At 36.6% G+C, this 27,195-nt stretch overlaps 5 protein-coding genes and 3 long non-coding RNA genes across 17 annotated transcripts; 1 reads left to right on the plus strand and 7 right to left on the minus strand.

The window, feature by feature from the left end:
* The first annotated feature begins 381 nt into the window (after positions 1–381).
* On the plus strand, positions 382–3,282 carry LOC103440524 (uncharacterized). 4 transcript variants are annotated; one of them, XM_029103763.2, is made up of 8 exons: positions 421–511; positions 660–685; positions 1,229–1,426; positions 1,583–1,723; positions 1,999–2,107; positions 2,253–2,314; positions 2,753–2,856; positions 3,047–3,282. In XM_029103763.2, the coding sequence occupies exons 3-8, from the start codon at positions 1,334–1,336 to the stop codon at positions 3,144–3,146; spliced, it is 609 nt and encodes a 202-aa protein (XP_028959596.1). In that variant the 5' UTR covers positions 421–511; positions 660–685; positions 1,229–1,333; the 3' UTR covers positions 3,147–3,282. The 4 variants fall into 4 exon arrangements, with proteins under 4 accessions (XP_008377444.1, XP_070682866.1, XP_028959596.1 ...); XM_070826761.1 differs by having other exon boundaries at positions 464–539; XM_008379222.4 differs by lacking the exon at positions 660–685 and having other exon boundaries at positions 382–511.
* A 551-nt stretch (positions 3,283–3,833) lies between these two features.
* On the minus strand, positions 3,834–7,960 carry LOC103441353 (methyl-CpG-binding domain-containing protein 13-like). 4 transcript variants are annotated; one of them, XM_029103754.2, is made up of 7 exons: positions 7,545–7,960; positions 6,830–6,961; positions 6,632–6,727; positions 6,283–6,423; positions 6,038–6,155; positions 5,424–5,798; positions 3,834–5,178 (listed from the first exon to the last, which is right to left on the minus strand). In XM_029103754.2, exons 1-7 carry the CDS (start codon positions 7,626–7,628, stop codon positions 4,031–4,033), a joined length of 2,094 nt encoding a protein of 697 aa, XP_028959587.1. In that variant the 5' UTR covers positions 7,629–7,960; the 3' UTR covers positions 3,834–4,030. The 4 variants fall into 4 exon arrangements, with proteins under 4 accessions (XP_028959587.1, XP_028959589.1, XP_070682857.1 ...); XM_029103756.2 differs by having other exon boundaries at positions 6,038–6,149; positions 7,545–7,759; XM_070826756.1 differs by having other exon boundaries at positions 6,038–6,149; positions 6,632–6,734; positions 7,545–7,757.
* Positions 7,961–8,528: 568 nt separating this feature from the next.
* Positions 8,529–10,204, minus strand: LOC139196145 (uncharacterized). The gene is made up of 2 exons (XR_011581114.1): positions 10,022–10,204; positions 8,529–9,722 (listed from the first exon to the last, which is right to left on the minus strand). It is a non-coding gene; the product is annotated as an uncharacterized lncRNA (long non-coding RNA).
* Positions 10,205–11,236: 1,032 nt separating this feature from the next.
* Positions 11,237–11,802, minus strand: LOC139196148 (uncharacterized). The gene is made up of 2 exons (XR_011581115.1): positions 11,762–11,802; positions 11,237–11,649 (listed from the first exon to the last, which is right to left on the minus strand). It is a non-coding gene; the product is annotated as an uncharacterized lncRNA (long non-coding RNA).
* Positions 11,803–15,665: 3,863 nt separating this feature from the next.
* Positions 15,666–16,306, minus strand: LOC114825340 (uncharacterized). The gene is made up of 2 exons (XR_003773988.2): positions 16,171–16,306; positions 15,666–16,064 (listed from the first exon to the last, which is right to left on the minus strand). It is a non-coding gene; the product is annotated as an uncharacterized lncRNA (long non-coding RNA).
* A 3,270-nt stretch (positions 16,307–19,576) lies between these two features.
* LOC103440517 (membrane steroid-binding protein 1-like) lies at positions 19,577–21,522 on the minus strand. Its single transcript, XM_008379217.4, has 2 exons — positions 21,137–21,522; positions 19,577–20,181 (listed from the first exon to the last, which is right to left on the minus strand). Exons 1-2 carry the CDS (start codon positions 21,439–21,441, stop codon positions 19,836–19,838), a joined length of 651 nt encoding a protein of 216 aa, XP_008377439.1. The 5' UTR covers positions 21,442–21,522; the 3' UTR covers positions 19,577–19,835.
* A 1,748-nt stretch (positions 21,523–23,270) lies between these two features.
* Positions 23,271–23,687, minus strand: LOC103441342 (F-box/LRR-repeat protein At3g48880-like). The gene has a single exon (XM_008380025.1). The coding sequence runs from the start codon at positions 23,685–23,687 to the stop codon at positions 23,271–23,273; it is 417 nt and encodes a 138-aa protein (XP_008378247.1).
* Positions 23,688–24,268: 581 nt separating this feature from the next.
* Positions 24,269–26,947, minus strand: LOC103440503 (F-box/LRR-repeat protein At3g48880-like). 4 transcript variants are annotated; one of them, XM_070826773.1, is made up of 4 exons: positions 26,452–26,748; positions 26,176–26,279; positions 25,527–25,937; positions 24,269–24,970 (listed from the first exon to the last, which is right to left on the minus strand). In XM_070826773.1, the coding sequence occupies exons 2-4, from the start codon at positions 26,211–26,213 to the stop codon at positions 24,415–24,417; spliced, it is 1,005 nt and encodes a 334-aa protein (XP_070682874.1). In that variant the 5' UTR covers positions 26,214–26,279; positions 26,452–26,748; the 3' UTR covers positions 24,269–24,414. The 4 variants fall into 4 exon arrangements, with proteins under 4 accessions (XP_070682874.1, XP_008377421.1, XP_070682881.1 ...); XM_008379199.4 differs by lacking the exon at positions 26,176–26,279 and having other exon boundaries at positions 26,703–26,947; XM_070826780.1 differs by lacking the exon at positions 26,176–26,279 and having other exon boundaries at positions 25,527–26,120; positions 26,703–26,836.
* Between the last annotated feature and the right edge of the window lie 248 nt (positions 26,948–27,195).

The following is a 27,195-nucleotide window of genomic DNA, read 5'->3' on the forward strand; positions in this document are numbered from 1 at the left end:
TGGTGAGAAGTGTTGTCTTTGCAAAGTTCGTTGACTTTTTGATCTAATATCTGATATAATAAATCTATCTTTTGTTTAACAAAATAAATAAATAAATTTTTTTTTAACAAAACATTTCCGATACGGTTTATTTTAATAAAAAATCACATTTTTACTCTAAAAAAGCATCCATGATATTATTCACTTACAACATTTTTTTATCCTTTTCGTTAAGGAAATTGTTATTATGATTCCAAAAAACTCACTTAGCACTCCAAACTTTCTATAATTAGATAAAAAAAAAGTGTAAAATTAGATTTTTGAAATGCTAATAACAATTCCCTTCGTTAAAACCCAAAAATTTCAAGTTTATTACTTTTCCTTAAAAAAAAAAAAAACGTAAAAGGTAATTACAAATCTGGGAAATAAAAATATAAGATAGAGAGAGTTTGGAGCTTGAGAAGAAGAAGAAGCTATTATTTGGGGCCCGATTGCGTACGTAGAAGAGTAGCAGCAGCTCTTCCCTCAGACTGTAAGAATTCGAGATTTTGCTTTCATAGGTGAAATTTGTTGGTTGATCTGGATTATTTTATTAAACCCGGTTCTGTCTCTGAATTTTACGGCTGAACGGAATTGGGTCGTGTTAATTTTCATATTTTTTAATTTTTTGGGTCGAACAGCTTTCTGGGTTGGCTTATTTTGTGAGGTTAGTTGGAGATCTCTTTTTTTTTTTTGCTATAATTTTATGCTGTTTTAATGTGTTGTTGATGTTCTTCATTTAAATAAGATGTCAATATTTTGCGAATTGGATTTGGTTGTTGTTCTGCAACTGGAAAAGTTTTTTATTTCTGTAACTTGTGTTGATTCCGGCAATGTGATAAGTGGAATTAGAATTGTATATTTGTGACAAGATTGGAAGGCGAGCCTTGGCGCAACGGAAATGTTGCTCTTTTGTGACCGAAAGGTCAAGGGTTTGAGTCATGAAAACAGCCTATTTGCAAAGCAGGGTAGGGCTGCCTACGATAGATGTTGCCCGCAAAGCGGGAGCCTTGTTGGCTTGGGCTCGTCCTTTTATATTTGTAAAAAGATTGGCCGTTTTTATTGAGTGCGTGCAATGTGAGAAGTGGAATTAGAATTGATGAGGACAGTGAGAAAGTTAATCTGCAAAATGTGTTGAATGCGTGCGAATTCCATTCAGATTTCGGAATTTATATTTGTAACAAGATTGGCCATTTTTATTCTGTTTCAGGCGGTATTTTCGTAGGGTTGAGGAAGATAAAGTTGTTATCGGTTCCAGAGGAGGAACTTGAAGCTTGGTAGGGATAGAATAGTCAACAAATTACACTAGGCAGAGATGTTTTCGTTGTTTTACGGACTATGGAAATATATGTTCAGTAAGACGGAGTTTCATGTGCTCATTCTTGGAATCGACAAGGCTGGGAAGACGGTAATACATCTTCCTGTAATCTTTTAGTTATTGTGCTTTTCGTTGCCATTTTGACATGCTTTTATCTTTGGTCACATTAGTGGATTTTATTCTTCAAGTTTTTAACGATTTTTCAGAAACATCAGATGTAATTTTTAATCTGGTTTTTCTTTGTAGACTTTGCTTGAGAAGTTGAAGTCAATGTACTCAAACTTGGAGGGTCTCCCTCCTGATCGAATTGTTCCAACTGTGGGACTAAATATTGGTCGTATTGAAGCATCAAATACCAAACTTGTGTTCTGGGACCTAGGGGGTCAGGTATGTGAAATATATCCTTGCCATTTATCTTATTTCATCTTTCGTATTCTTTCGTTTAACATAGATTTTCACTCCTTTATTCTAAACCATAAGCTGCTAGCATCAAAATTTAGATGTACTTTTCCTTAGAAAACATTACTAGTTTAGCAGTAGTAGATTGTTATCACGTACCAGGATTGATATAGTCTCCAAGCGTTGCGAATCAGTCGCTTTCTCTAGTATAAATTTTCATTTTTAAAATGGGCAGTCACAAGGGTTGTTTGTTTTGCTGTCAGCCTGGTCTTCGCTCAATCTGGGAGAAATATTATGAAGAAGCACATGCTGTGGTCTTTGTAATTGATGCCACTTGTCCATCACGTTTTGAAGATTCAAAATCTGCATTAGGTAGGTGGTGTTCAATTGCTGAATCTTGTGAGCATATTCTGCCACGTTTGTAATTGTCGTATCCTATGATAGTATAGCTATTAAAGTTGAGGAATAACAAAATTACATGATGCACTGCCCTGATATTACTACTTTTGAAAACCAGAAAAAGTTCTTCGGCATGAGGATTTGCAAGGAGCTCCTCTATTGATTTTGGCCAACAAGCAGGTGAGAGGCTAAATTGTTCTCCGCACAAAATCACAAGCAACCTAGTGATGAATCTTTCAGAATTTTTTGGCTTGCATGTCTTATTAAAACAGAAGTTTCATAAATTTTGCATTTTCTTCAGAATGTACACGCAGAAATCCATGTGCTTAAGTCCTTATTGGGTGACATCTATGTAGTCGGGTTGTAATTTGTTGTGCATCATCGTCCCTAATATATGGAACTGTTTTCTTTTTATATTTGATGTAACCATGTGTTATTTCCTCTGCCATCTATCTTTTTCTATTGTATATGGTTTTTATTTTAAATCTTGTAATGTGAAATCTAGTTATGGCATCCGTAATGTTGATTTAAGCTGCTTTTTAATTAAGATAAAAAAAACAAGATGCTCAATAAATCTCTCCTATTTGTCACTTTGTTGAAATGTCTTCGCAATTGCAGGATGTTGCTGATTCTGTGTCAGCTGAGGAACTTGCTCGATATCTGGATCTTAAAAAGTTGGATGAAAGGGTTTTTATGTTTGAAGCTGTTTCAGCATACGATGGGTAAGTGGATCTTTTCTAGACTCCATTGCTTCACCAAATAGGCAGATAGTTAACTCTTTATTTGCTCCGAACGTGGAAAGGGTAATTTGTCACTTGATGAACCACATTTCACATTGAAAAAAAATTCTCAGCACTGAGATGCCGTAAAATACAAAATGCAATAGCTAAGCACATCGACGTTTGATTGCAGGATGGGGATTAAAGAAAGCGTCGAGTGGTTGGTGGAGGTAATGGAGAGAAGCAAGAGAACTGAAACACTGAGAGCCCGAGCAGGCCCGGCTTCTGCCTAGAATGGCATGTATGAATCGACATGCAGGTTTCTTGCCTTGCTCTGCTTCTGTACCAATTGTGTAAATAAATCAGGCTTTTTGAATTCTAATTAAATTACTACATGATTCAAAGTAAAAAACAAAAATCAAGATTTCACTTGTTGTCTTCCTCCTAGTGTGCTGCTAATTATTGTTCTGTGGATCTTGTTTTTGAATTATTGTTTCCTGCTGTATGGATCATTGAGCGAATTACGCTGTTACGAATCAAGTTGCAGAGTATGAATTTTGTGTCGATATCACCGTTGCAACTTTCTCTCATAAACGATAAGAAACAGAACCGGTAGTACACACAAAGCACGGCAAAATCTAACGATGAGAATCATCAGAAAGCTTAGAGCCTGTTTGGTATTACCTCGAGCGGCGACGATAATCCATCAGATCGACTGGGCATGCCTTCCTCTCCCAGTTCGTTTTGGTTCTCGATAAGTTGTTGGAAGTTGGAGACGAGGTTCTCTTCGTGGGCGCAAATCAGTCAATATCTGTTCATTGGCATAATAATCTCTGCTAGTTTAGCTGCAAACGGCGATTCCGGCCGTGAAAATTTGCAAATAAAAACTTGAGTTATCCCTGGTCTTTGCCTCAGGTTTATCAATGGAGTCTTCACATGTTTCCATCTTAATCATAATTAGTGAACAAACACTTTGCCAATGCAACGAAAAAATAGCTTCAATACTTCGTACTAAAGTTACAGACACTGGGGTTACACATACAGAGATGCAAACAGGCGGAAACTTCACCGAGGCGGTCTCTTCCTAAAAGATCAGCACGAGAGAAGTACAAAAGGTTAGGGGTGGCGTGGAAGGGGGTTGGTACAGAGTGTTCTAGGAGCTGTACAAGGGTTGAAGTCAGTGTCTCTGCCTCCCCTTTTGGTTTACATCTGATCCACCGGAACTGTGTAAACTTCGGCTCCTGGTGTGTCGAGGTTCAGAAAGCGCTTGTTTCTTAAGCACAGGGACCTCCGCATGACAGAACTGCTCGCACAAATCATCCGTTTGGCAGAAGTTATCTAGACCAACATTTTTCAAGGTCAAGTCGCTTGTTCCTTGAGTTTTTGATGAGCTTAGTTGCTGCTGAAAGTATTCCTCGATGTGCGGATCGTAGTCTACTGGGATTGCACCCGTGAGAGTTTTTATAGCAAATTCAATGCATGGATCGGGCCATGAACCCCCAAAAGGCAACTCAGTAGGGGATCCTGACTTCTGTCCAGCATCATCATCCTTTCCAACTTTCCCCCAGCGTTCTGGAATAAAAAGGTTGCCGCTTTCCTGCTTCCCACTGCTCTTATTGTCTATGTCCCCATGATGATCTTTTGGTGTAGTTAGTCCTCCTGAAGAATGGTCACCATCGCTCCTGGCATTGTCAAAACCTATTCCAGTGAGAGTCTCTATTGCAAATGCAATGCAAGGATCCGTGAAGAAATCGCCGAGAGGTAAGTCTGGTTGAAGTCCTGGCTTCTCTTCAGCCTTATAATCGGTTTCAAGTTTTCCTGCATGCTCTTCTGGGCTACTTCGGCTCCCCAATGGGAAAACAGAAGCACACCTTTGCTTAGCGTCACCATTAATTGCTTGTTCCACATTTTGAATATGCTTTTCTGGCTCAACCTCATGATAATCAGGCTGCTGGAATGCACAACTAGGCAAATTACCAAGGGAAGAACCTTCAGTTGTACGGTGTACTCCCTCCCCTGACTGTTTAACAGCAAATCGACGTGCTGGAGTACTTGGTTTCACTTCTGGAACTGGACCAGCTTCAACTCCAGCTAGTCTCATTGAAGCACGGCGAGGAACGATAGGCTCCATCTTGTTCTTTGATTTGCAAAGGTCAAGATGGGTCTTTTTCCCTTCATGTTTTATCAGACCAGTTTCCAGGCATTGCTTATCTGGCGGACCTCCACCTGCAGGAATTGAAATACATTCATTTTTTGTGGAATCACAGTCCTGTTCTTTTTGCTCTGAACCTTTGGATTCTGGAGGATTTAAGCTGCCCACCTCACCTGCAGCATGTCGTGAGTTCGTATCAGATAAAAGCTTATTAACTTAGCGTTGCAGAATAAAAGGTTGGCCTTGGAAATCAGTCGAACTTCCTAAATCATAACGACAAAAAGGAAAATAACTAAGTCAATTTTCAGAGTCTCAACTCCCACTCCCACATAAAAGAAAGAGGAAAGAATAAGGAATATATCTATATGAAAGGACAATACCAAGGGATTGTAAACAAGACGTGAAATTTAAACATTACTCTGATCAGAACTGTGTTCAGGAAGGGACGGGCCTTCGGTTGTATGGCGCGTTCCCTCCCCTGACTGTTCAGTTGCAGCTCGACGGGCTCGAATACTTGTTTTCAGTTCTGGAAATGGACCAACTTCAACTCCAGCTAGTCGCTTTGAAGCACGGCGAGGCAAGATAAGCTCTTTCTTGTTCTTTGATTTGCAGAGGCCAGAACGGTTTATTTCATGTTTTATCATCCCACTTTCCAGGCATTGGTTATCTGGCGGGTCTCCACCAGCAGGAGCTGAAATGCATTCACTTTTTGTGGAATCACCGTCTTGTTCATTTTGCTCTGAACCTTTGGCTTCTGAAGGATTTAAGCTGCCTAATTCAATGCCCACCCCACCTGCAGCATGTCACAGGTTCATGTCAGTTAAAAGATTATTAACTTAGCGTTGCAGAATAAGGGTTGGCCTAGGAAATCAATCAAACTTACCTAAATCTTCAAGACAAAAAAAAAAAAAAAAAAAAAAAACTTTCTGGCAATTTTCAGTCTCGAATCCCACAAAAGATGAAAGAACAAGGAATATATCTATGAAGGATGATACCAAGAGATTGTAAATAAGACGTGAATTTGAACATTACTCTGATCAGAAGTATGTTCAGGAAGGTGCAGGCCTTCTCCGTTACATGAACAATTAAGTATCTCTCCATCCTTCGTTGTCTCGTTGAAGTTCAAACTTGCGTTGTCTAATTTCTGTTTCTTGGTTACAGCAGCAATCCAAATAAGGAAAGACATCGATGAAAATCATAATTTTTACTCACAATCAAAATTAATGGCAGGCACAGTAACGTTTAAAATCCAGACAATCCATTTTGTAGTAACTTACAGAGGATTTTTCATCTTCCAATTCCTTATCACTGCTGCCACTCGGCTCGACATTTAACCTTCCTGGCTCCTCATTTTCAAGATAGCGATGCACATCCCTGAGAGAGCGGAATACTTTTTCACTTACAGGAGCAATATAATGCTGCACAGAGACAGAATATCATTCAACGGAGGAGTGAACTTTAGGGATGACCCATGATAAAGAGAATGAGTGGAATGAGCTTGAAACTCAAAGCTCATGGAAACTCTTAACAAGGCCATACTGCGCACGCGCACACACTCACTCGCAGAGAGAGAGAGAGAGAGAGAGAGAGAGAGAGAGAGAGAGAGAGAGAGAGAGAGTTCATTACCGTGTCTCTCCTAATCTTACGAGCCTTTTTCGTCATCCGGATTTCTTTGATCCATCCTGGAGGCAGTCTTTCTGCTACAGTCTTCTCAACTACAACCTAAATGCTTGAATAATTAAAGTTTCCATATCTAAATTAGTAAAAGCTGACAATGTTAAACATCTAAATGTAGATAATAAGTAGAAGATTGAGTCAACGGACATCATCTGAAGGTCGCTTGAGAGTCTCCTCAATTTTCTGTTTGTCTTCACGACTGGTTTTGGAGGTGCTGAGATAGCGAGATACCTCCGCCCTGGAACTAAATCTATGTCCACTTGAGGATTCGTAGTAATACTGCAACAAACACAAATTACAAACACCTCTACTAAATCATCTATCGCAAAACATCGTCCAGAGAAACGAAAATAGCTTTCAAGTTGCAAGTGTAGTTCCCTATAAATACTGATGTCGAATTAAGGAACCTGAAACTTTCGAAATTCGACAGTACAAAGCTCAGAGAAGCATAGTATGTTCCACATGTAACACATTCAAAAACAGCAAGCAAAGGTGTCAGATTTAATCCTAAAATCGAACAGACCTAGGAAATGTCTGGTTCGAAGTTCATATCTAAAATGCACACCTCAACGTTACAACTAAATGTCCAAACTTTTGCGGATGTGCTCGAATCCCCTTCCCCGCAGTTTAGATTAGTTTAAAGTAGAATATCGCTCGTATCAAAAATCCAAACTTCCAATCCTCCTCCACTCTTTTACAAGCACAAAAATTGGTTCTTTACCAACTTACAGAATTAAAATTAAGCTTAAACTTAACTAACTACCAAAATTACTTAAGGATCTTGCAGTTCTACTAATTTTCCTAATCAGGGTTTGAAGTAAATAAATAAGTTAAAAGATAGAAAGGAGTGTAATTTTCAGACCTTGTCTCTTCTGCCGTTTTTTCTAACTTTGACCTCCACTGTCCATCCAGCTGGGAGCCATTCCTCGGAGTTCTGGTCCGCCATCGCCGGAGACTGATTTTCCGGGCGACCACCGCCGAAGTACGAGCCGCACTCTCTCCCCCTCTCTCTCTCCCTCTCTGAGTGAAAAGCTTGGAAGGTCTTCAGACCCACGTGTTTACGAAACTGTATTGCGAGAGGCGCAGAAGTTAGAACATGGCAGTTAAAAAGCTGCAGCTTGACGAAGTTGTACTTCAAGGACGGTACTGCCCTCTGTCTTTTACTAAAAGACACTTTTGACTCCAAGTACAATGTTACTCTGAGTGGGGACGCAGAGGATTGAAGTGCGCCACGTGGAATGTGCACTTTCTGGTGACGGAGATTCAACTATTCCACCCGCAAACGGACGACCAGTTAACCTAACTTATCCATTAGCCAATGACACGTGTTGCTCGTTGGATTGCGGAAAAGGATCTTCATCAGATCCTTTTTCTGAGGATTCCGTAATTAAATATAAATACTACTTAATAAAAACTGACTGTACGATATACGATGAACGATTATTATCACAGAATCTCTTGGATCCCAAAAAAAAGATCCGACAAGGATCCTTTTCCCTTACATTTGCTCCCAAATTCACATGCTCTAATAACGCTGAATCAAATATAATTACATATTGCGTATGGTTTCTCATTCCATCGCATTAAAAAATCTCTTCGCCTTCTCAGCCCACCACTACCTCCATGAAACCCAGCACCCTCCTCGTTTTCTTCTCTCTCCGTTCCATTCTCCCTATCTCACTTTTCTGTACGCAAGCTTGATGCCGGAGCCAAACGGACGCCGGTGGTTCGAAGACCGTTGCTGGGCTGATCCTACTTTCTTTCTACCGAAACAACGAAACGGAAGAAAGGCAGATTCTCCAAACTCTGCTTTAGATAGTGAACATCGTCTCTTAACAAGAAAAAAAAATGGAAATTTTGTAACATATACTAATATCTCCATTGAGCTTCCATTGTTAAAACAAAAAAAGGATACAATATGCATAAAAGTAAAGAATACAGATGAAGAAATATAACTTATTTACAACTGCAAAGTAGGCACGACCCAAAATGAAGGTTGCATGGTCTTTTCTAAAAGTTTCTTCGCCTCTCGGGTATAAGGCTGCGAAAAGCTTCGACTGTCAACTTTATAAACGCAATAATCATCACTTAAGCGGTTTTTTGGGTAACTGTTGATACGATCATAATCATAGTTGAAGTATATACAATTTGGCATACATCCTGGAAAATTGGAAGCCTTAACAGATATGGAAAAGTTATCACCCAAAAAGAAAGCAAGATCACCTAGGGTTTTTGTCTCAACCCACTCACACTTATCAAAATTCAATTTAAATATCTTAACTAACGTTGTGACACGACCAGTATTAAATTCAAAACCCCTTTGAACCATCCACAATTCGTTATCATTTAAAACCACGATATACGCCTTTATTACCTCATCGAATACCATGGTATTGCCGGCAACCAATTGTTTACTGGAGATGGAGTGAGTAGTAATCTCAAAAGAAGAAAGTCTTCCCAGTTCTTCGACAGCATAAAACTTATCTCCAACATGAACAACATCTTGGAATTGGATACCGGATCCTTCATCAATGTACAACAATACATTTATCGACATCTAATATTGGGTCTGCGGAAATTGTCGCCTTAATCACAAAAGTACAGGTTATCTGAACAGGCACTCTTTCTTGCGGACGAGTGAGTGGAGGGAGATTGATGATGGAATCTTGTCTTTTTTTCCTCCCTTTGATCCATAAAAAGGGATTTATAAGGGTTACTACCAAACCCATATTCATAGCTATTAACCATCCTTTTGAAGAACCACAGAATCGCTTCTTCGAAAAATTTAGTTGCAGACCAAGGACTCTATCTTCGATGGGGTGGTATATATTCCAATCACGTTTTTTGGCAGTTTTAATGGCAGTTTGAATCAAGAGTAGTGGAGGATTATGACAACTTGAAATCTCGTCAAATTTTCTTTTATTATCTTTTGCTATGCAATACCATGACATACAAACAGCACTGAATCGAATATATTCTAATCGTGACACTAAATTCTCTAAAATTGATTCCAAAAGATAGTTAGGAAGAGATGCCCAATCTGAGAAAGAAAAAAAATTAAACAAAATCAATAAGAGAAACCATGGTTATGTTAAACACATAAAATTGCAGACATTTATATAGAAGATACAAATATATAGTATATATTAATCTCGTCTGGCAAATCACAGACAGCAAACGACTAAAAGAGTTTAGCAGATTTAGAAGAATCTAACCCTAAATACTGATATTTAATATCTAAAACTTGATTGGAAAAGAAAAGATTAAAACTATGATGTCATGATCATAACAAGGTAAATAAATGTACGAAGTAAGGGGAAATATGAAGAGAAAACACACCTGATCCCATGATTTCAGAACTGTGAAGATGTTCTTGCAGAAGATAAATTGAAGGGTACAGAACTTCTTTTATTGTTGTTGAATATGTAAAATAATTGATTAAAAGTCCTTATTTATACATCACTGCGTGTACTCCAAAATAAACTAAGGGAATAGAACTACAAGGATTATAAGGATTAGAGACAAAATGGTATTCTATAAGGATTAGGATTTGTTATGGTTTATTGTTTTACGTATTTTCGTTTCTTGTGCTTTGCTCTCCTTAGGATTATATTTTCCCTTGCATTATTTTTGCATACCATGAAAAGTGTGTGAGGCTCCTAATTCTCATGTTTTCACTTAGTTAGGTCATATTTTGTGTGTTGCCCCACCAAGGTTTGAATCATGTTGCCAGCAGTTATCAGTGATGCACGACCTGTAAATTTCTACGTAATAACGTATGGATTTGAAAGGCTCAAATTTTCGATTTTTCTATAAGTGGTTATGTGTACATTCAAGTGTCTATGAACATTCTTGTTTTTTGGACACCTAATTTGCTCACACAATTTTCTTGGCACCCAAAATAATTCATTAAACCTTAGAGAATACTATTCTTTTACTTTTTATGAATTTACTCGAGACGCCCAAATTTCATTTTTTTGGACACTCGTTTTTCAAGCGAAATTCAAGGCTCGCAAGTTTTAGATAAGCATGGTAAAGTCAAATTCAACAGTCGTAAAGTCCATTAGACACTTAGTTATCACTCTCAAACTCCTATGGATGTTTGAAAAAACAATTGTTTTTCTTAAAGAAATTACTAAAACATTTGTGCTAATTTTTTTATATTGGGTATAAAATATAAATAAATAAGTACATATGACTCCACCAAAATAGAACAGATGGTTTGCAGCACATTGCAACCGCCAGGGAGTCGAATCTGGACTTGACCTTGAGCTGAATCCCGTGCGATCTATTTTGCTTCTTTCTTAGCGGATACTATTACTTAGTAATTAGGATTTTGCAGCCAAAAAATTCTTTAATATTGTTGTGATCAGCAACGCGGGGAATCAAGTTGAAATTCGGTGATAAGTGAGCTTTTTGTTGCTTGATACTTTTATATTTGTAAATGTTGCTATCGTATTTCGTTTTCTTGATTAAAGATCCGGTGTTATTGTACTTCAGGTTGATTGATTGTGATTTATAATTCGATAATTTGAATGTATAATAACAAAGAAATTAAGTAAAAGAAATAAACTTAGTTATCTATATGAAAATGTTACCTGAAGCAACAATTGGAAATTCATAAAAGTAAAGTAAAAAACCACTTATCAAGCTTAAATCTACGATTAAGGTATAGATTGACACTAGGGCTTAGTTCTTGCCCCGTGTTCTTGAGAGCAATTGTGCTGCTCCTTATCATCCTTTTTATTATAATATAAATTCCAGCAGCTCATGCAAAAGAACTGGCCATCGAGCTCTTTCTTATGTTTATCTTCCGCGTGCTTTATAACTCCATTCTTGAGCAGAAATTCTTTGTGGCATAAATAGCAGAGGTAGTGTTCCGCTTGGACATGTTGTAGTCCTTCGTGTTTGTCGAGCTCTTCCTTATTAGTTGCTATATATTCACACTTATCACGGTTGAACGACATCTATAAAAATGCAAAAGAAAAACATGATGAAATGTAAACGTTAAGCAAAGGACAACCATACAAAAAAGAGAAGGGAAACAGAGACAAGTAAAAGAAAACCATAAACATAAACCTTTTGATAAATAGATACGAAATGCACAGATCGGAGAATAGTTAGATATCACTAATTAAGCAACTCTATCAGGTCATATAAAGGCAGATTCTGGTCTTGAAGAATGCAAAAGGAATGAGTATTCTTGCAATATGCATGACTCAGTTTGGAAGGTGAAAAATAATGTTTCTGTTGCATTGCATTAACATACAATTGTAACCCAAACCGAAACCAGAGATTTAGCTAGGTTGTATATATGTAAGTCTGTGAAACTACTGCGGGTTGAATTTTTGAAAAGCTATTTGCCCTAGCTAGCTAATTGGTACATGACAACTTGATCATTCGGTTTTCATGTGTTTAAAAGAGCCATTGAAACAGATTGATCGTCATGCTTTGTGTCTGTCTGTGATCAACAAGCAAATGAAAATAAACTAGCTATATTTTGGAGCACAAGGAGCTGTGAACGAGTACGGACCTATGTTCCAAGTCCTCTTGGTGACTATTTTTAACAGCTCAGTTACAATTTTGGTGACTAAATGACATGGAAATTGATGATTGGATTATTACTTAAGCGTTGATAAATGTGCTCATTTCTATTGGTGAAACATCATTTAGTTTGCAAATTTTGTCTATAAATTGAGTCTTCACGAAGCGAAATGCAATTGAACATCAGCTCAAGAAGATGTGAAATGTATCGAACACAAATTGAAACGAGTGAAGGGTGCACCCTGCTCAATGTGTGTTTTTAAGTATGTCTGTAGGATTGTTAAGCTTTAATATGCAACAACTTATTTTTTGTTGTTTTTTCATTTTATCAATAATAATGTCAATGTCAAAGAGTGAAAGAGTCAAGGACGCGCAAAACTTGTGGGAAGCATAGCAGAACCGGAGCATATGCTGCGTAGCTAGAATGTTACATACCCCAACAGCCACAGGGGGTTTCTTCAACTTCATGAGCTTCTGGAAAAAAATTGCGGGCTCAACTGGCTCAGTAATTGTCAGTGTGATGCTTGTAGACGTTATATTTTCTGAATTTTTTCCCCGTAAACATTGGAACTATCACGTAACTATGGATCAGCGAAGCAGATTGAACCACAGATTGAACATAATTTGCAAGTAAAAATAATTACTTACATATAACGGGTCGTGTAATGTTTGCACAGAAACTTGCAAGAAATAGCATACAAAAACAAGAGTTGGGTATTAATTTTGGGTTTGTAAGAGCATGGCAACTTTGCAAGTGTTGAAAACTAACAATTACCAACATGTAATAGCCTCCAAGAATCCAAGAGTAACAACTACACTTTCCCCTATCACGCAGGGCAATGATGTTCCTCCTTGTCTGCTTTTGCGAAAAAAAACAATTTATAGTAACTTTTGCACATGAACCACCGTGTATTTGCAAAATTCTGCTACTCTCGTGTAATTGATTTCGGTAACAGAAAACTTGGAATGTCCAAAATTATGTATTATACATTATAATACAAAATAATAGAAAGTAAGACATTATACAATCCAACTCCGAATCAAAACTAATCTGTATTATGAGCAAATATCTGATCTGCTATCAAGTGAAAGCAGATTGGTGCCATAAAGTTAATTGTGAAGCGGATTTGGTCCTGCAGGAACATGTCGACGCGAAACTGCATGGATCGGGCTGATCTTATTCTTCATCATCGACTCCATAGATCTTAGGAACATAGGAAAATACTTGCTGTCTCTTAACTTCTGTTCTGTATCTCCATTTGAAGCTTGAGTAGTACTAATTATCGGTCGACAGCCGCAAATTTGAATCACTGCTAACAAGCAAATGACAACTAAAATTGGGATTACGTGCTTTTGAGCCTTCATGATTTGTCTGATAAGAAAAGCAGAAGAGAAATATACTTTGTTTGTGTTCTTGATTTTTGTCAACATGTCCTTTGAACTGCTCTATTAATAAAGGAGCTGGCATTTGCCTGCAGGCTGCCTGCAGTGCCGAAAATATTCCGAAAACGCATAAATTTAAAACAGCTACCAAGTCAAAATTCGGAATCGAAATCGGTATTGTGCTGTTACGTGTACTTCCACACGTTTATCCCAAATGACAAAAGTTGACTTTCGTAGGAAGTCGGTTTCTGCAATGTAAGCTGGCCACCATGTGTAGCTCCTTTGTTAACAAGCACAGTTGACTTATCCTCCAAGCTACAACTTTGTTATTAAAAATTGAAATGGCTGGAATTGTTGACATGGCACTAGATCACTAAAAAGGCGACCTCAAACCAACAAGGCACCCCACTTTGCGGGGATCGGGTAAAATTGTTTATCATACGCAGCCTTACCCTTGTTTCAGGAATTGATATAATTAAGCAACTAGTGTAAACTGTAGAATTCAGGCCGAGAAGCAACCAAACATAATCCTTTTTTTTTTTCCAGATGCCTTGATGGCTATACTTTGTTTCTAGGAGGAATTTATGGGACTGAGATGTTAAAATTGTCGATCCATTCGGACTTTTTGTTGCTACGATTGCATCATTTTAAGTACAAACGATGAATTTCGACCACTTTGTAAGATTCATGCATTGCATTTGCAGCATAAATTTGAAAAAAAAAAGAGGCTTGCTTACTATAACGTTACAGACAAATTCATATGTCAGCAAGCAGGCTGCTCCAGAAAACTAACATTATAAAACAAAATAATGACACTGAGATCGCTCCAGCAGTCAACTGACATTTTTTATTTGTTTGCTCATGTATGAGATTTGACCTAATCCCTGTTATAAAATGTCTCGTACATTTTCTTAATCAACATGTGCAGTCGACTAAACACAGTGGTATTATTCAGGGTGCATGAATACTTGCATGGATTGACCAAGAAAAAAAAAAAGGAGTGGTTTGAAATTACGAGGCCGGCGGCATGAAGTTCGGAATCTTGACCAAACTTGAGGGAAGAAAATTGATCATGTAATTTGATGGCGAAAGTGTATCCGTCGATAAAAGTCTTGTGATGGTTTTTCTTAAAGAAATTGAGGTTCCACCATAAAACCAAGGGGCATTTTGATATAGATGCCTCAAATTTGAATTTTTTTTAATCAAACATCTATAACTTTTAAACTTTTGATCAAACATTCTTCTACTAATTTTTAATTAAAAATTATGATTTTTATTGTATTTAATTAACTAACTAGTTCAGAAAATAATATCACAAATATTCTAAAATCACCACAAACTTCCTATCTTATCTTATCATAATTCGTTCAAAATGAATTTTTCTTATTCAAATAATTTGTTGTTTTAAATTCTAAAAACACATAAACACCCTATTAACATACAATTATGAAATATAACATGCACATATATTAAATATAACGTACCAAACAGATATATTAAATATAACGTACCAATCATTTGGTACATTATTGGTACGTTATATAAATTTAATCTGGGTACGTATTAGTATTTTGGTACGTTATAAAATATTGCTTTTGGTACGTTATGCAATTCTTTATTTAGTATGTACCAAGTTATTAGTACGTTGTATTATCCTTATTTTGGTATGTACAAAACTTATGGTATGTTTTGTGTAAGTTGTGTAACCCAAAAAAAAAAGATAACTTTTCACATTAAAACATTGCACTAAAAAATATTTTGTCAACTCTTAATAATTAATTATTGGAATAAGGACTCATTTTAAATAAATATAAAAATGTGAAAACTCTTAGTTCACGTTTCTACTCTAAGTAGTTGTTAAAAAATTCAAATTTATTTTCAGTTGCCTGAAATTAGGTAGTCTAGTCTACATCTCAATTTTAATTATAAACGAACTATTGTTTTTTTATAATCTATACAAAATGTTGAGTTGGAAATTGGAAAAACTATATTTCATCCAATTAATCTTGAACCCCAGTAGATATAATTGAATCCTTAAATTGAGGAAGGGATGAGATTCCATAAAAATAGCAATAAATTAATGAATATTATTGAGTGCATTTTTTTACATAGAAATGGATTTAAAAGAATTTATAAAGTACTTAAATTAAGAATATACATGGAATATAAAGTTTAATTAAAAGTAAAAGTACTTTAATCAAAAGTTGAAAGGTAACAGATGTTTAATTTAGAAAAATCTAAAATGAGACATCTAATTCTAATTAACTGTAAAACGAATTGGCAATATGGGAAGTAACACAACCTCTTATAAGTTCATGCAAGGTCCCTCTTCTTATTAATGTGGGATTCATCCTCAGCACGCCCCTTCATGTGTGGTGAATTTTTCAAGTTTAACATGTGGACGACATAAGGACTAAGAGCATCGGCAATCAGGTGACTTTCAACTTTGATTTACCTGCATTCGAAGGTTTGAGACTCATTAATTCATTCATTGTTTTCCAATCTATTTCTGTAGCGCATAATCGGACGATCATCCAAAAATTGAGTACGTAGTGATTCACCAGAGTGGTTCTGCGTTGATTAGTTCCGAAGATCATCATGTTGTGCAAGCTAAACACTGGATGTACTCAAGCTTGATTTCTGATCTATATATGCATTGAGTATGATGCAAACAAAATCACTGGATATTCGAAAAAGGTATCAACTACTTTACATCTTCGATTTACAAAATTATGACACGATTACGCAACAAATTCAACTGCTAATCGCTCGGTTCAATGAAAGAACAGAAGAGAAAGAAAATTTCTTCAAAATCTTGAGCAGGGAAGCAGATTTTCGACCTTTTCCTTCTTGTTCTTTCCAAGAACCGAGTGTATGATGTGTGAGATAAAATTGGCTCAGTTGTGAAGTGGATTTGGCCCACCAGGGACAGCTTTGTGCGCAACAACGTTTATTCCGTTCATCTTCTTGTATCCAAATCCTGCAGAAGAATGAGAACCGGCACCAAGGCGCCGCGCAAAGAGAGACGAAAACTTGGCTCTTAGTCTTGGTTCCGGATCTTCGCTGCCATGCCAGGACCAAGTGATGCGACGGCAACTCGAAACATGAACCAGTGCTATAATTACAACAAGGAACAAAATGATAGGAGAGAGTTTATGAATTCTCATGACTAAAAAACTTGAGCTAGAAGGTTTGAACTCAAAGGTTTTATTTATAAGGAAGGATCAGGCATCCTTATGAATTATTTTTTTTTCCCAATTTGTATTTTTATTTGGAAGGACATGATGAGGCAACCACTGGTAAGATAGAAGCCAAAACTAACAATCAATCAGTCATATATATATATATATATCTCTACTAATTGATAAAACTCTCTTTGTCAACTAAAAGATGATGAAAAGACAAATTAATCTTCTATCACACAAAAAAAAAATGATGGGCAATCACAGATAATGTTAAAATACTTCCAACATTAAAAATAAAATAAAAAACCAAAAAAAAAACCTCTCACTCCTCCACATTCTCTCTCTCCCTCTCTCATTCTCATTTTCTAAAAAAATGTGTTTATATACACAAAGTGTGTAAGCAAATGCTAGTATACGTGTGTGTGTATGAGAATGCATGAACACTCATTTTCCAATCATGGTTCAGGCTCAAAGAAAAAAACAAATGAACATAAATATATATATATATATATATATATATCTAATGAGAAAGGGCAACACATTAAACAAGAAACTAAAACCATCTTCAAATGAGATATTAAATTCTAAATGGAATGTTTCGCAATCAAATTTAAAGGTATGAAAAAACTCTTACTGATGTATCAATTCTCCGTGGATTGACATACGAATATTTTGCTGACAAATTTGACATATGAGAAAATGTGTTGTCAATTTTTTGTATAAAACCAAATTATTTTATTATGTGAGACCCATTAATATACCAATTATAAATCTTAAAAAAAATTCAAATAATTCCTTTTAAAAATGAATCCTACAAATATTATTATAACAAAAAAAAAAGTTAGGAAAAAAAAATCTAACATGTCAAGTCATCAAATTAATATTTGACAATTATTTTAGCTATCTCTATTTAAGATGCTAAGCAAGCTAGCTGATTTATTTGATGTTAAGATATCAAGACGGACATGTATGTATTAAGCATACTACGGGAAATTTTTTAAGAAAAATTAATGAAAAATGTTTGAAAGTTTTAAGTTTTAATGATAAGGATAAAATAAAGGGTAAAGTGAATAGTATTATGATTGATTTTTTAATGTAAAAATGTAATAATTCATTAAAATATACAGTACCAGAAATTTTTCCGCTAAAATTCTCAAATTTTTATGATTTTACGAGGAAACAAGAGCTCTATCACCATGTATACATGTGTCTCAAGTGATGAAAGAAATATGGAACTGCTGACGTCCAAGAGTCCCTTGTTATTAAGGCAAGTCATACAAGTGAGGTAGCTAAAGGACGACGGCATTTAATAAACAGTACACCATTTTACATACAGTACCAGCGAAAAGATATGTCAATGGCCAGAAATTCAACTGCCAGCAGTAGACAGTGATAGGTAATTGTGGTCCAATAAATACGAAAGGGACCCTTTCCCGATTCATTCTACAAAATTCATCAAATTCACATATTCAAACCTTTCAAATTTAATCTGACAGCTAAAAGCAGGGGTTTTCTTTAAAAATTATAATAATTTTAATCGTTTGATTAAATTTTTAGAGTCCATATTGATGAATTTGGTGGACGAGATCTGAAGAATATCCCTTTCCCAATAAATAAGGATGAAAATTCTCACCGGATCTTCTTTGTGAGAATCTTAGAGATCAATTTATTTTAGCCGTTCATCGTACATTGTGTGGTCAATTTTCGTTATGTACTATTTGTGTTCAATTTTAAACAATATTTAAAATAATTTATGATCGCAGAATGATTGATGAACAAATAGGATGAACTGATCCAACAAATAGGATTCGGATAGGATACTGTTCCAAAAAATAAAAGGAATACGATTCTGGAATCATATAAACAACGTGAATAATAGTTTTAAGTTTCGATTACTATCCTGAATTGGTAATATTTGTTTTTTAGTGGAAAAGAGAGTACGAATTTGAAGTCCATCAAGAGCTAGAAAGAAAAGGCCTGCACAACGAAAAATATGAACAAATCTGTCCTCAGATTGAAGATCAAAAAGACAAAATTTTGATTGAAGTGGCTTATGGCTGCTCCAACGGGGACACTGATTTTCGAGTGCCACGAAAAGTAGGGAACTTCAAAACAATAGGTGCATGACATGTTTATCGTACCTTAGGACATCGAAATCCACATCTAATCGTGATTAGACTCTATGTTCCAGAGCGATGCGAAAGACGGGACCTTGAGAAGAAGATAATGTGCATATGGTTGCTTGTCGTGCCGGTAGGTAATGCGTTGTACGTTCGAGATGTGGCACTGCAGGAGAAAGAAGCTGTCCTCAAAGGGACAAGGTGCTAGAGTGACAACAACAATCTTTGATTGAAAGTCTTTGATTGTTTACAATTATGTAGCATTGTGAAGTGACTGCCCGTGTTGGAGATGTTCTGAAACTTTAACCATCTAATTTCATCTCAATTTACTTGATATGATGTGAAATGCGGGCAGCCAAATTCCTCCGGCAAACAGGCCTATGTCTCAAGAAGATATTCGGCAAAACTATCTGACTAGAAAATCTGTTAAACAAAGACACCGCTAGGGGTCGGATGAACTAGAATATAATGAGTTTCCTTGCTTTTATAAGAAATGCCCTACGAGAATATAATGAGTTTCCATGCTTTTATAAGAAATGCCCTACGGATGACGTGCTTGAGCAACCCCCCCCCCCACACACAAGTTTCCCTCCATCTTCCCCCAGCGGAAGTATTGGGGCAGAAAGGCAGAAAAATAGCAGCCTATGTGCTGGAAAAAGAAATTGTTACGGACCCAAAAAGAGTGTTCCGCATGTACGAATCATCTGTATATAATTCCTTAACCGCACAAAGTACTCACAGAAGTCGAACATTGCTGATTTATTACACCACAAACTAAGCATCCACGAAGGTATGATTATAACAGGATTATCCTAGGCTATGAAAGTAGTAACTTATGTGTGTGCACAAGATTCACCAAACATGCACCAGCCAAACCCCAACATCTTTAGTACCTCCGCAGAAATGGTTTCGGCTTTGCAATTACTCTTGCTTAGCTTCAGCACTAGATGAGGTTTCCTCGGATTTAACAGCTGGACTATCGGATGGAATATCTTCAGCAGGCTTAGCAGCATCTTGATCGATGGCTTTAGCAGTTTCGCCAGTGGATTCTCCTTCAGTTGCAGGAGCGGTGCTCTTAATAGATCCGACCTTGACATACTTGCTCATGAACTTGTATTCCCAGTCCTGCAAGGCCTCGAGTTCGAATGGACCAAGACCAGAGATATCACCAGTCAGATCTTTGTCTTCAAACGACATTTTTGCAAGAGCTCTGCTAGCATCTTTCCCCGCGAACAGTGCGTAAGGCCCACCAGGTCCATAAAACATCCTGCAAAAATGGTTAAAAAATAAACAAATTCAGATCCATGAAAAGAAGACAGCACAGGCCAAGTAATACGAGCAGCTATGGAACTATTTGTTTCACATCACTTATAAAACATGGATGGTTAAGCTATGGAACTATTTGTTTCACATCACTTATATCAACGCCGTCTGATCTCACTAAACAAGTTGGTTTGGAGGAAACATGTTTTTTACCCGCAAGAACTTTCTGAGACCGGTTCACTAATTGTTCGCACTTTTAGGAACTACGAATACAACTCTGCAAAAACCAGCTTCAAAACGAAAGCATGTACAGAAAGAGCTGCAAAATGTACAAATTTTGCACAAGAAACAATTCCAAACACTTCTAATTTGCGTGGACAGAATCCTTCATCCCTTAAGCCAACACTCCTCGGAAATAAACGATGATCTTGGTAGATATTACTTTTGATCAAACCCATCGTAATTTGTAAGTAATAAAAATCACATTGTTAAGATCATAAGATTCAACATAAGCATGCTAGCAGATGACTGATAATCTTAAATTCTAACTTCAACCAAAGGACATCACACAGATAGTAACTACCAGGCCACATAAAACTTCAATCCCTGATTACACAACTTGTTGATATAATTCTACAGAATTTCCATGATCTTAGCAGCCGGAATTATATAAATACAATCGCAAAATTCCAGATGTCCAAAGTTTTAAACTTTTAACGAACCAAGTGTCCATGAATTACAAACCCAGAAGCTAAAATTACCAGATAATAAGTAGCTGATCAAATAAAAAGCACATACAATTAACAAGGCAGTAGCTAAATTAGCAAAAATTCACACAATTTGAAGCTAAAACACCCGTAGATTTAACCTTTAAGCATGAATATCAAAAACCCAGAACCCAAAAACTAAAACCCCAAATAAAAATTAATAAATCAATTAAAAAAAAACCCAAATGGTACCTGCTCTGGGACACGTCATAGATCTGACCCTTGATAGCCATGAGCAGAGGCTTCTTGGAATCAGAGCCGTCGTACTGCTTCAATTCTTCTTCGGTGATCTCGCCGAGCTGGACGGGAGGCGGCAGAGGCTGCATCTCCTCCTCCGAGCTCCTGGCCCGCTGGTGGTTGTCGGACGACCCAAACAACCCCGACGCCACATGATAGATGGCCACAAGCACAGCTAGCATAGTGAAGAAGGTCGTCGGAGAGAGGCCTGTGTAGGCCGCGATCGCCTCTTTCAGTGTTTCCCACAGTTGCAGAGACATTTTTGGGATTTTAGAGAGAGAAAGTGGGATGAGAGAGAGAGATTGAAAAGGCCATGAAATTTTTATCAACTCGGAGTCAGATGGGGGCTGTGGGGTAACGTTGTTTATTGGTTTAGTTTGGTTAATTCGTACCACTGGTCCCACAACCACTCCCACCAACTCTAATTTTCATTTTTCTGTTTTATTTTAAGAGTAAATTGCAGCAGTTGTTCTTTAATTTTGACTCAAAATGATCTATTAATTAAAAATTCATTATTATTGGTCCCTCAATTAAAAATTCATTACCATTGGTCCCTCAACTTTAATCCAACAGGAGAAATTGTCCCTCAACTTTAACCCAATTGGAAAAATTGTCCTCAACTTTAACCCAATTGTAGCAATGGTCTTTTCAACATAACTCCTTTTGACAAAATTCTGACGAACATGATGAAAATGACCATAGCAACACGTTTTGATGAATTGAAGGACCCAAATTGTAACAATAGTCATTCCAACATAACTCATTTTGACAAAATTCTGACGAAGTTGACGAAAATGACCATAACTACACATTTTGATGAGTTGAGGAACCAATGGTAATGAAATTTTAGTTAAGAGACTATTGCTCTTATTTGATTAAAGTTGAGAGACCATTGCTACAATTTATTTTTATTTTAATTTAGTTTTTTAGTAACTTACTTCTAAATTCTAATTTACCTCTATATAAAGTTCTTACTTTTTTTTTTGTTCATTATGCTGTCTATTGATTCACATTCACGCAAGAGAAATTAATCAAGTGAATGGTACGTCCAAAATATAAATGTTAAATTGACGATTTGAATAACAAATTGGTAAATGGTGTAAAAATTCGTACTTAGAATTCTTTTTATCAATCTAATAGATGGAAGTGTTACATGGATAATTCACAGAGATACAAGAGTATGCATCAATTCAGTTAAAAATAAAATGAAGCGGAAAATCAAATTTAAAAAAAATAAAAAGCGATATCATTATCACATTTAAAATCAAAATAACAAAAAATATTTCTCTCAATTAATATCATAACAAAAAATATTTCTCTCAATTAATATCACTTGTATAAAAAAAAATTATAATTAACTCTTCAATATTAAAAGTAGAAAAATAGAAAACAGAGATAGAGAAGATAGACCAAAACACGTGAAAATTGAAATCATCAAGTTTTGGTCAATGATATTTTTGTATATTCTGAATTTTATAGGCAATAAAAGGGTGGGAATGAGATTAAAATAATATTAGTTTAGTCTATGATAATACACCATAACAAACGGGGCCTGATAAGTAATACTATTCACTTCAGGAGACATTAATTTATAAGTCAAATGAAAAGAAAGAGTATTACAATAACAATAACTAATTATAGTGTCAAAGCCAAAAATTGAAGCTAGCAGAGGCCTCTAAGCTGTATGAAAGAAATTGGAGAAAAAATAATATAACTAATGCGAGAAAAGTTCATTTTTGTAGGAATGGAAAATTTTATAACAATACTATTGTAAAACAATTTTTTTTTTTTTGTTAATTAGAGAAATATAATAAAGTTAGCTGGAAGGAAAAGTACATAAGTCAAATAATACAAAATATCCAACCAAAAACACACAAATAGAAAATTAAAAGTGAAAAAACTTCAGAATAGGCCCGGACCTCTCCTAGTCGTCAAGTGGCTCTGCCAGTGACATTCTATATGATAACGAGGAAGATACCATTCCAGATCCAAACAAAAGTTCGTTGAAGCATGATATCCAGAAATTTTATAAGATAAGATAAGGAGAGCGTGTTAGGCCCGTTAGAGACCACAACTCTGGCTCCAGCCACTAACCCTTCTTCATACGTACCACCTCATGAACCCTTGGTCGTTTCTGTTCCTCATGCACATGATGCACGACGAGTTGTTGTCCTGCATGTGCATGCATGTTATAAATCTTGCTGAGACTCAGAGAAATCTTCAAAACACGAGTCGGTGTCATCTCGGACCGGCTGCAAACATAAACGTAAGGTTTATCTGGGGTTTTGATGAAATGCGATTTCATCGTCGACAAATCAAGCGTGTTCCAAAACCGAGGATCACACAGCGTCGAACGCCACTCCTTGCAAACGGCGCTACAGCTAACGTTTCCGATGTCGGAAGATGAATCAGAGATGTTGGCAAAGCACTCAAAAATCTTCAACAATATGTCAACATTGAGGTCTTCCCATCTTCCCAAAGTCATAGGCGAGTCATCGCATTCCATTGTTTCTTCAAGAAATCTTTTTCGTTTCTTGATCATATCAAGCCAAGCTTAAGTCTTATAAGTTTTTATTAATCAGGCGATTAAATTGTTAATGTGAATTAGAAGGAAAGAAAAAAGTAATATAATGTGAATCCTCGGTTTTGGAAGGAAGAAATTACAGCATACAATACTGGAGTTGTATGGGTTGGGATTCTCTCCGGATTCCTTCCATCTGGATCCTTCAACTCTCTACGTTCTTCGATGGGTGCTAGCTTCAATTGCCTACCCACCACGCCCACACTATCATTTTCCGGCCTTCGGTTGCCCAAAATTGGAACCAAGTCCTACCAAATAGAGATAGAAAAGAGTCGGAGAGAGAGTGAGAAAGGGGAAGAAGATGAGCAAGAAAAAGCAAAAAAAATTAGTTATTTAATTTTTAGCCATTTGATGTTCATTTGAACGGACAGGATTGAAGGATCCGGAGAGGACCCTATTCCAAGTTGTATACGGTCAGACGGTTTTTGGTCCTTTGGCACATCTCGCAAGAGTCCTCGGTTTAATTAATTACAGTAATCACATTATGTACAGTATTAACACATTAATTAGAACGAAAAGAAAACCTCTTCATCATGTAGAGAGGAGACGGAGTTTTATTCGTTCACAAGGCAATACAGTCATCAAAGATTACAAAAGCAAGCTATAGTTTCTAACCCACACGAAAAGTTACAGTCACATTCTCTTGCTGTAATCAACAAGCTAGGGAGCTCACCTCATCTTCTTTCCATAGCCCTTCGTAATTATACCACCTCATGATTCCCTCGTCGTTTTTGGTCCTTTGGCACATCACGCAAGAGTCCTGCATGCATGTTAAAAATCTTTGCAACCGAGAGGCCTTCTCGAGAATAAGCGGATCGAGATTTCTGACAAGTCTCCTAGTTGCAGGAGGCGGAGGAATTTCGATTAGACGGCAATGTGAGATGTTGAGAACTTCCAGGTGTTCTAGGTGATCCAAGATGAAGATCAAAACATCCTTTAAGAGCGTCGTGCACCGGAGGCTTAGCACCTTCAGTTGTGGAAGATGTTCAACTAGTGTTGAAGCAAAGAACATATCACAAGGACCCATGATCTTCAGTTCACTGAAATTTTTGCAGTTCCTTTTAATCTCTTCCAAGAGGTACGGGGGATTCGCTATGCTAGGCATTGTTAGCGATTCAAGCTCTTTCCAGCAGCGAATGGCCTTGCAGATTCCAGTCTTTTTTATTCTGTTCCAAGCCGGCATAACCAGTCGCTTCAGCTGTGGGCACCTGTGATTAAAAGAAACCACCTCATATTCCCCCTTCCAACATTTGACATTACGCTAGCATATAAACTTTCGGGTGAATCACTCGTAAATCACAGCTTGCACTACAAAAGCATACTATCTGAAAAACAAGAAAGGAAGCCAGAACTCCAATACCCAAAATTTAATACTATTTGTGCTAATTAACATAACGTTTTCATCGATGCATATGTCCTGAAGTGAACTAAATTCAAACGAAGTTCTAATTGCGGAGATGGAACCTATAACGTAAAAGATGTAGAGTTTGCTAATATATCTTTTGAATTGGAAAGATATTGAGAAAGAATTGTTTTTGCGGAAAAATGAGTTAATAAACGCTTCCAAATGAAATATAGTACATGGTAAATTGTAAATGTTAAATGAATTAACGCTCTTATACGCGACACACGAGATTACTTTTATAGCTATGGAATGTAAACGCGGATATGCAAACATTAACGGAAGGTGGGATTAAAGTTCTAAACTACAATCATAATTGGAAAAGGTAAAAAAAACATTGAGATGCAAGTTTAATGAGTTACCTTTCAGCAGTATACGTCAACTGATCATCGCTCACAAATAAGTTGTAATGGAAAACCAATGTCATTATGTTTCCCCGGCTGAGACTCAATGAAGTCTTCAAAATACGAGTCAGTGTCTTATCGGACGAGTCTGTCACATAGACATAAGGCTCCACTTGTGATTTGATGAAATCCGATTTCATCATCGACAAATCAAGCTTTTTCCACAGCAGAGGATCACGGCAAACCAAGCGCCACGCACTACAAACGTGAGCAATGCCCGACGTTAACTCAAAGATGTCGAAAGACTGTAAAATCCTCATTAGTAGTATGTCAGTGTTCAGGTCCTTCCATTTACTCACAGGGAGGCCACCGTCTTCCATTTCACCAGCTTCCCAACCACCTCCAAACAGCCTTACTCCGTCACAATTTCTACATAAACACGCAAACGAAATCAACACTCCAAATCTACAATTCACCAAAACAAACGGCAGCCCGACATTTACAATTCAAGGCCTGCGATTTCTAAAGAAAATAACGCTCGAATTAAACGATCGCCTTGAGGACTTGTATCGGAGTCTCACAGTCACAGATGGCAAAGTTAGACACAGATAACTGTCGAAACGAAAGAGCAAAGGATGAAATAACAGATATAACAGAGCACACATACTTTACAGCATCATGCAGATTGCAAACTGAAGAACACATATTTGTTGGCTGACTGGGGATTAATCAGAAATACTAGGTTTTAATTGATTTAATAATACTGTATTTCTGCAAAAATAAATCAATAATAACAACAAACAATCAGCCAAAGACCAGTTATTTTTTACCAAAAAAACACACAGAAATGCTGATTTCATTGGCGAATTTATCCAATTTGCAGCTGAATTAATAATTTAATGCAGAAAACAAAATTTCCATGACCAAAATCAAGAGATCAAACCTTCTTTACACTACTAGATCTCGAAGTTTCCAAATCCAATTACAAATTCGAACAATTTGGATTCATGGCTGCTTAAAAATCCAATTTTGACCAGAATTTTGATGCTTAATTGCACCAACCAGATCTATCCATATCTCAATCCATTCACTTCACAGCTCAAGCACAAACAAAAAAACAGCCAGCAGATGATATGATGATACATGCAGAGAGAGATAGAGAGAGAGAGAGGGAGAGAGAGAGAAACGGATTACATTAGAGTTCTGGTTCTTGAGGAGGGTGTGTCAGTCATCTGGTCTCGGTGGGTGTTGGGCGGCCACACCTGCAAATAATTGTAAGAAAAAAATGTTTCTGTTTTTATTTTTATTTTTGTGCTGGTGTTGTTTCTAAATTCTAATTATTTCCGAAAAAGAATGCCTGATTCTTCGCTGTCCAAATTACTAAAACGGGCCTATTAACTTTACAGCTACCAGTCTCCCGCCCTACCTACTAGAATGACAGAACACAACTAACTGTCTCTCTATCTATAATTATAATCTATCTACTTTCTTTTTTGGGCACGTGCTCTTCTCCCATCTCTGTGTGTATGTCTCGATGATTCCGAGAATCTTCTAATCATATTCGTTCATAGTATATAATGCAGTTAAAAATCATTAAAAAAAATTTTATTTAAAATTAAATATAAACATTATCTGATGAAAATTGATCGCATAATGTACAATTAACGAATATAATTCGTATGACTCA

Source organism: Malus domestica, chromosome 01 (assembly GCF_042453785.1).
Source record: "Malus domestica chromosome 01, GDT2T_hap1".
NCBI classification, from domain to species: domain Eukaryota; kingdom Viridiplantae; phylum Streptophyta; class Magnoliopsida; order Rosales; family Rosaceae; genus Malus; species Malus domestica.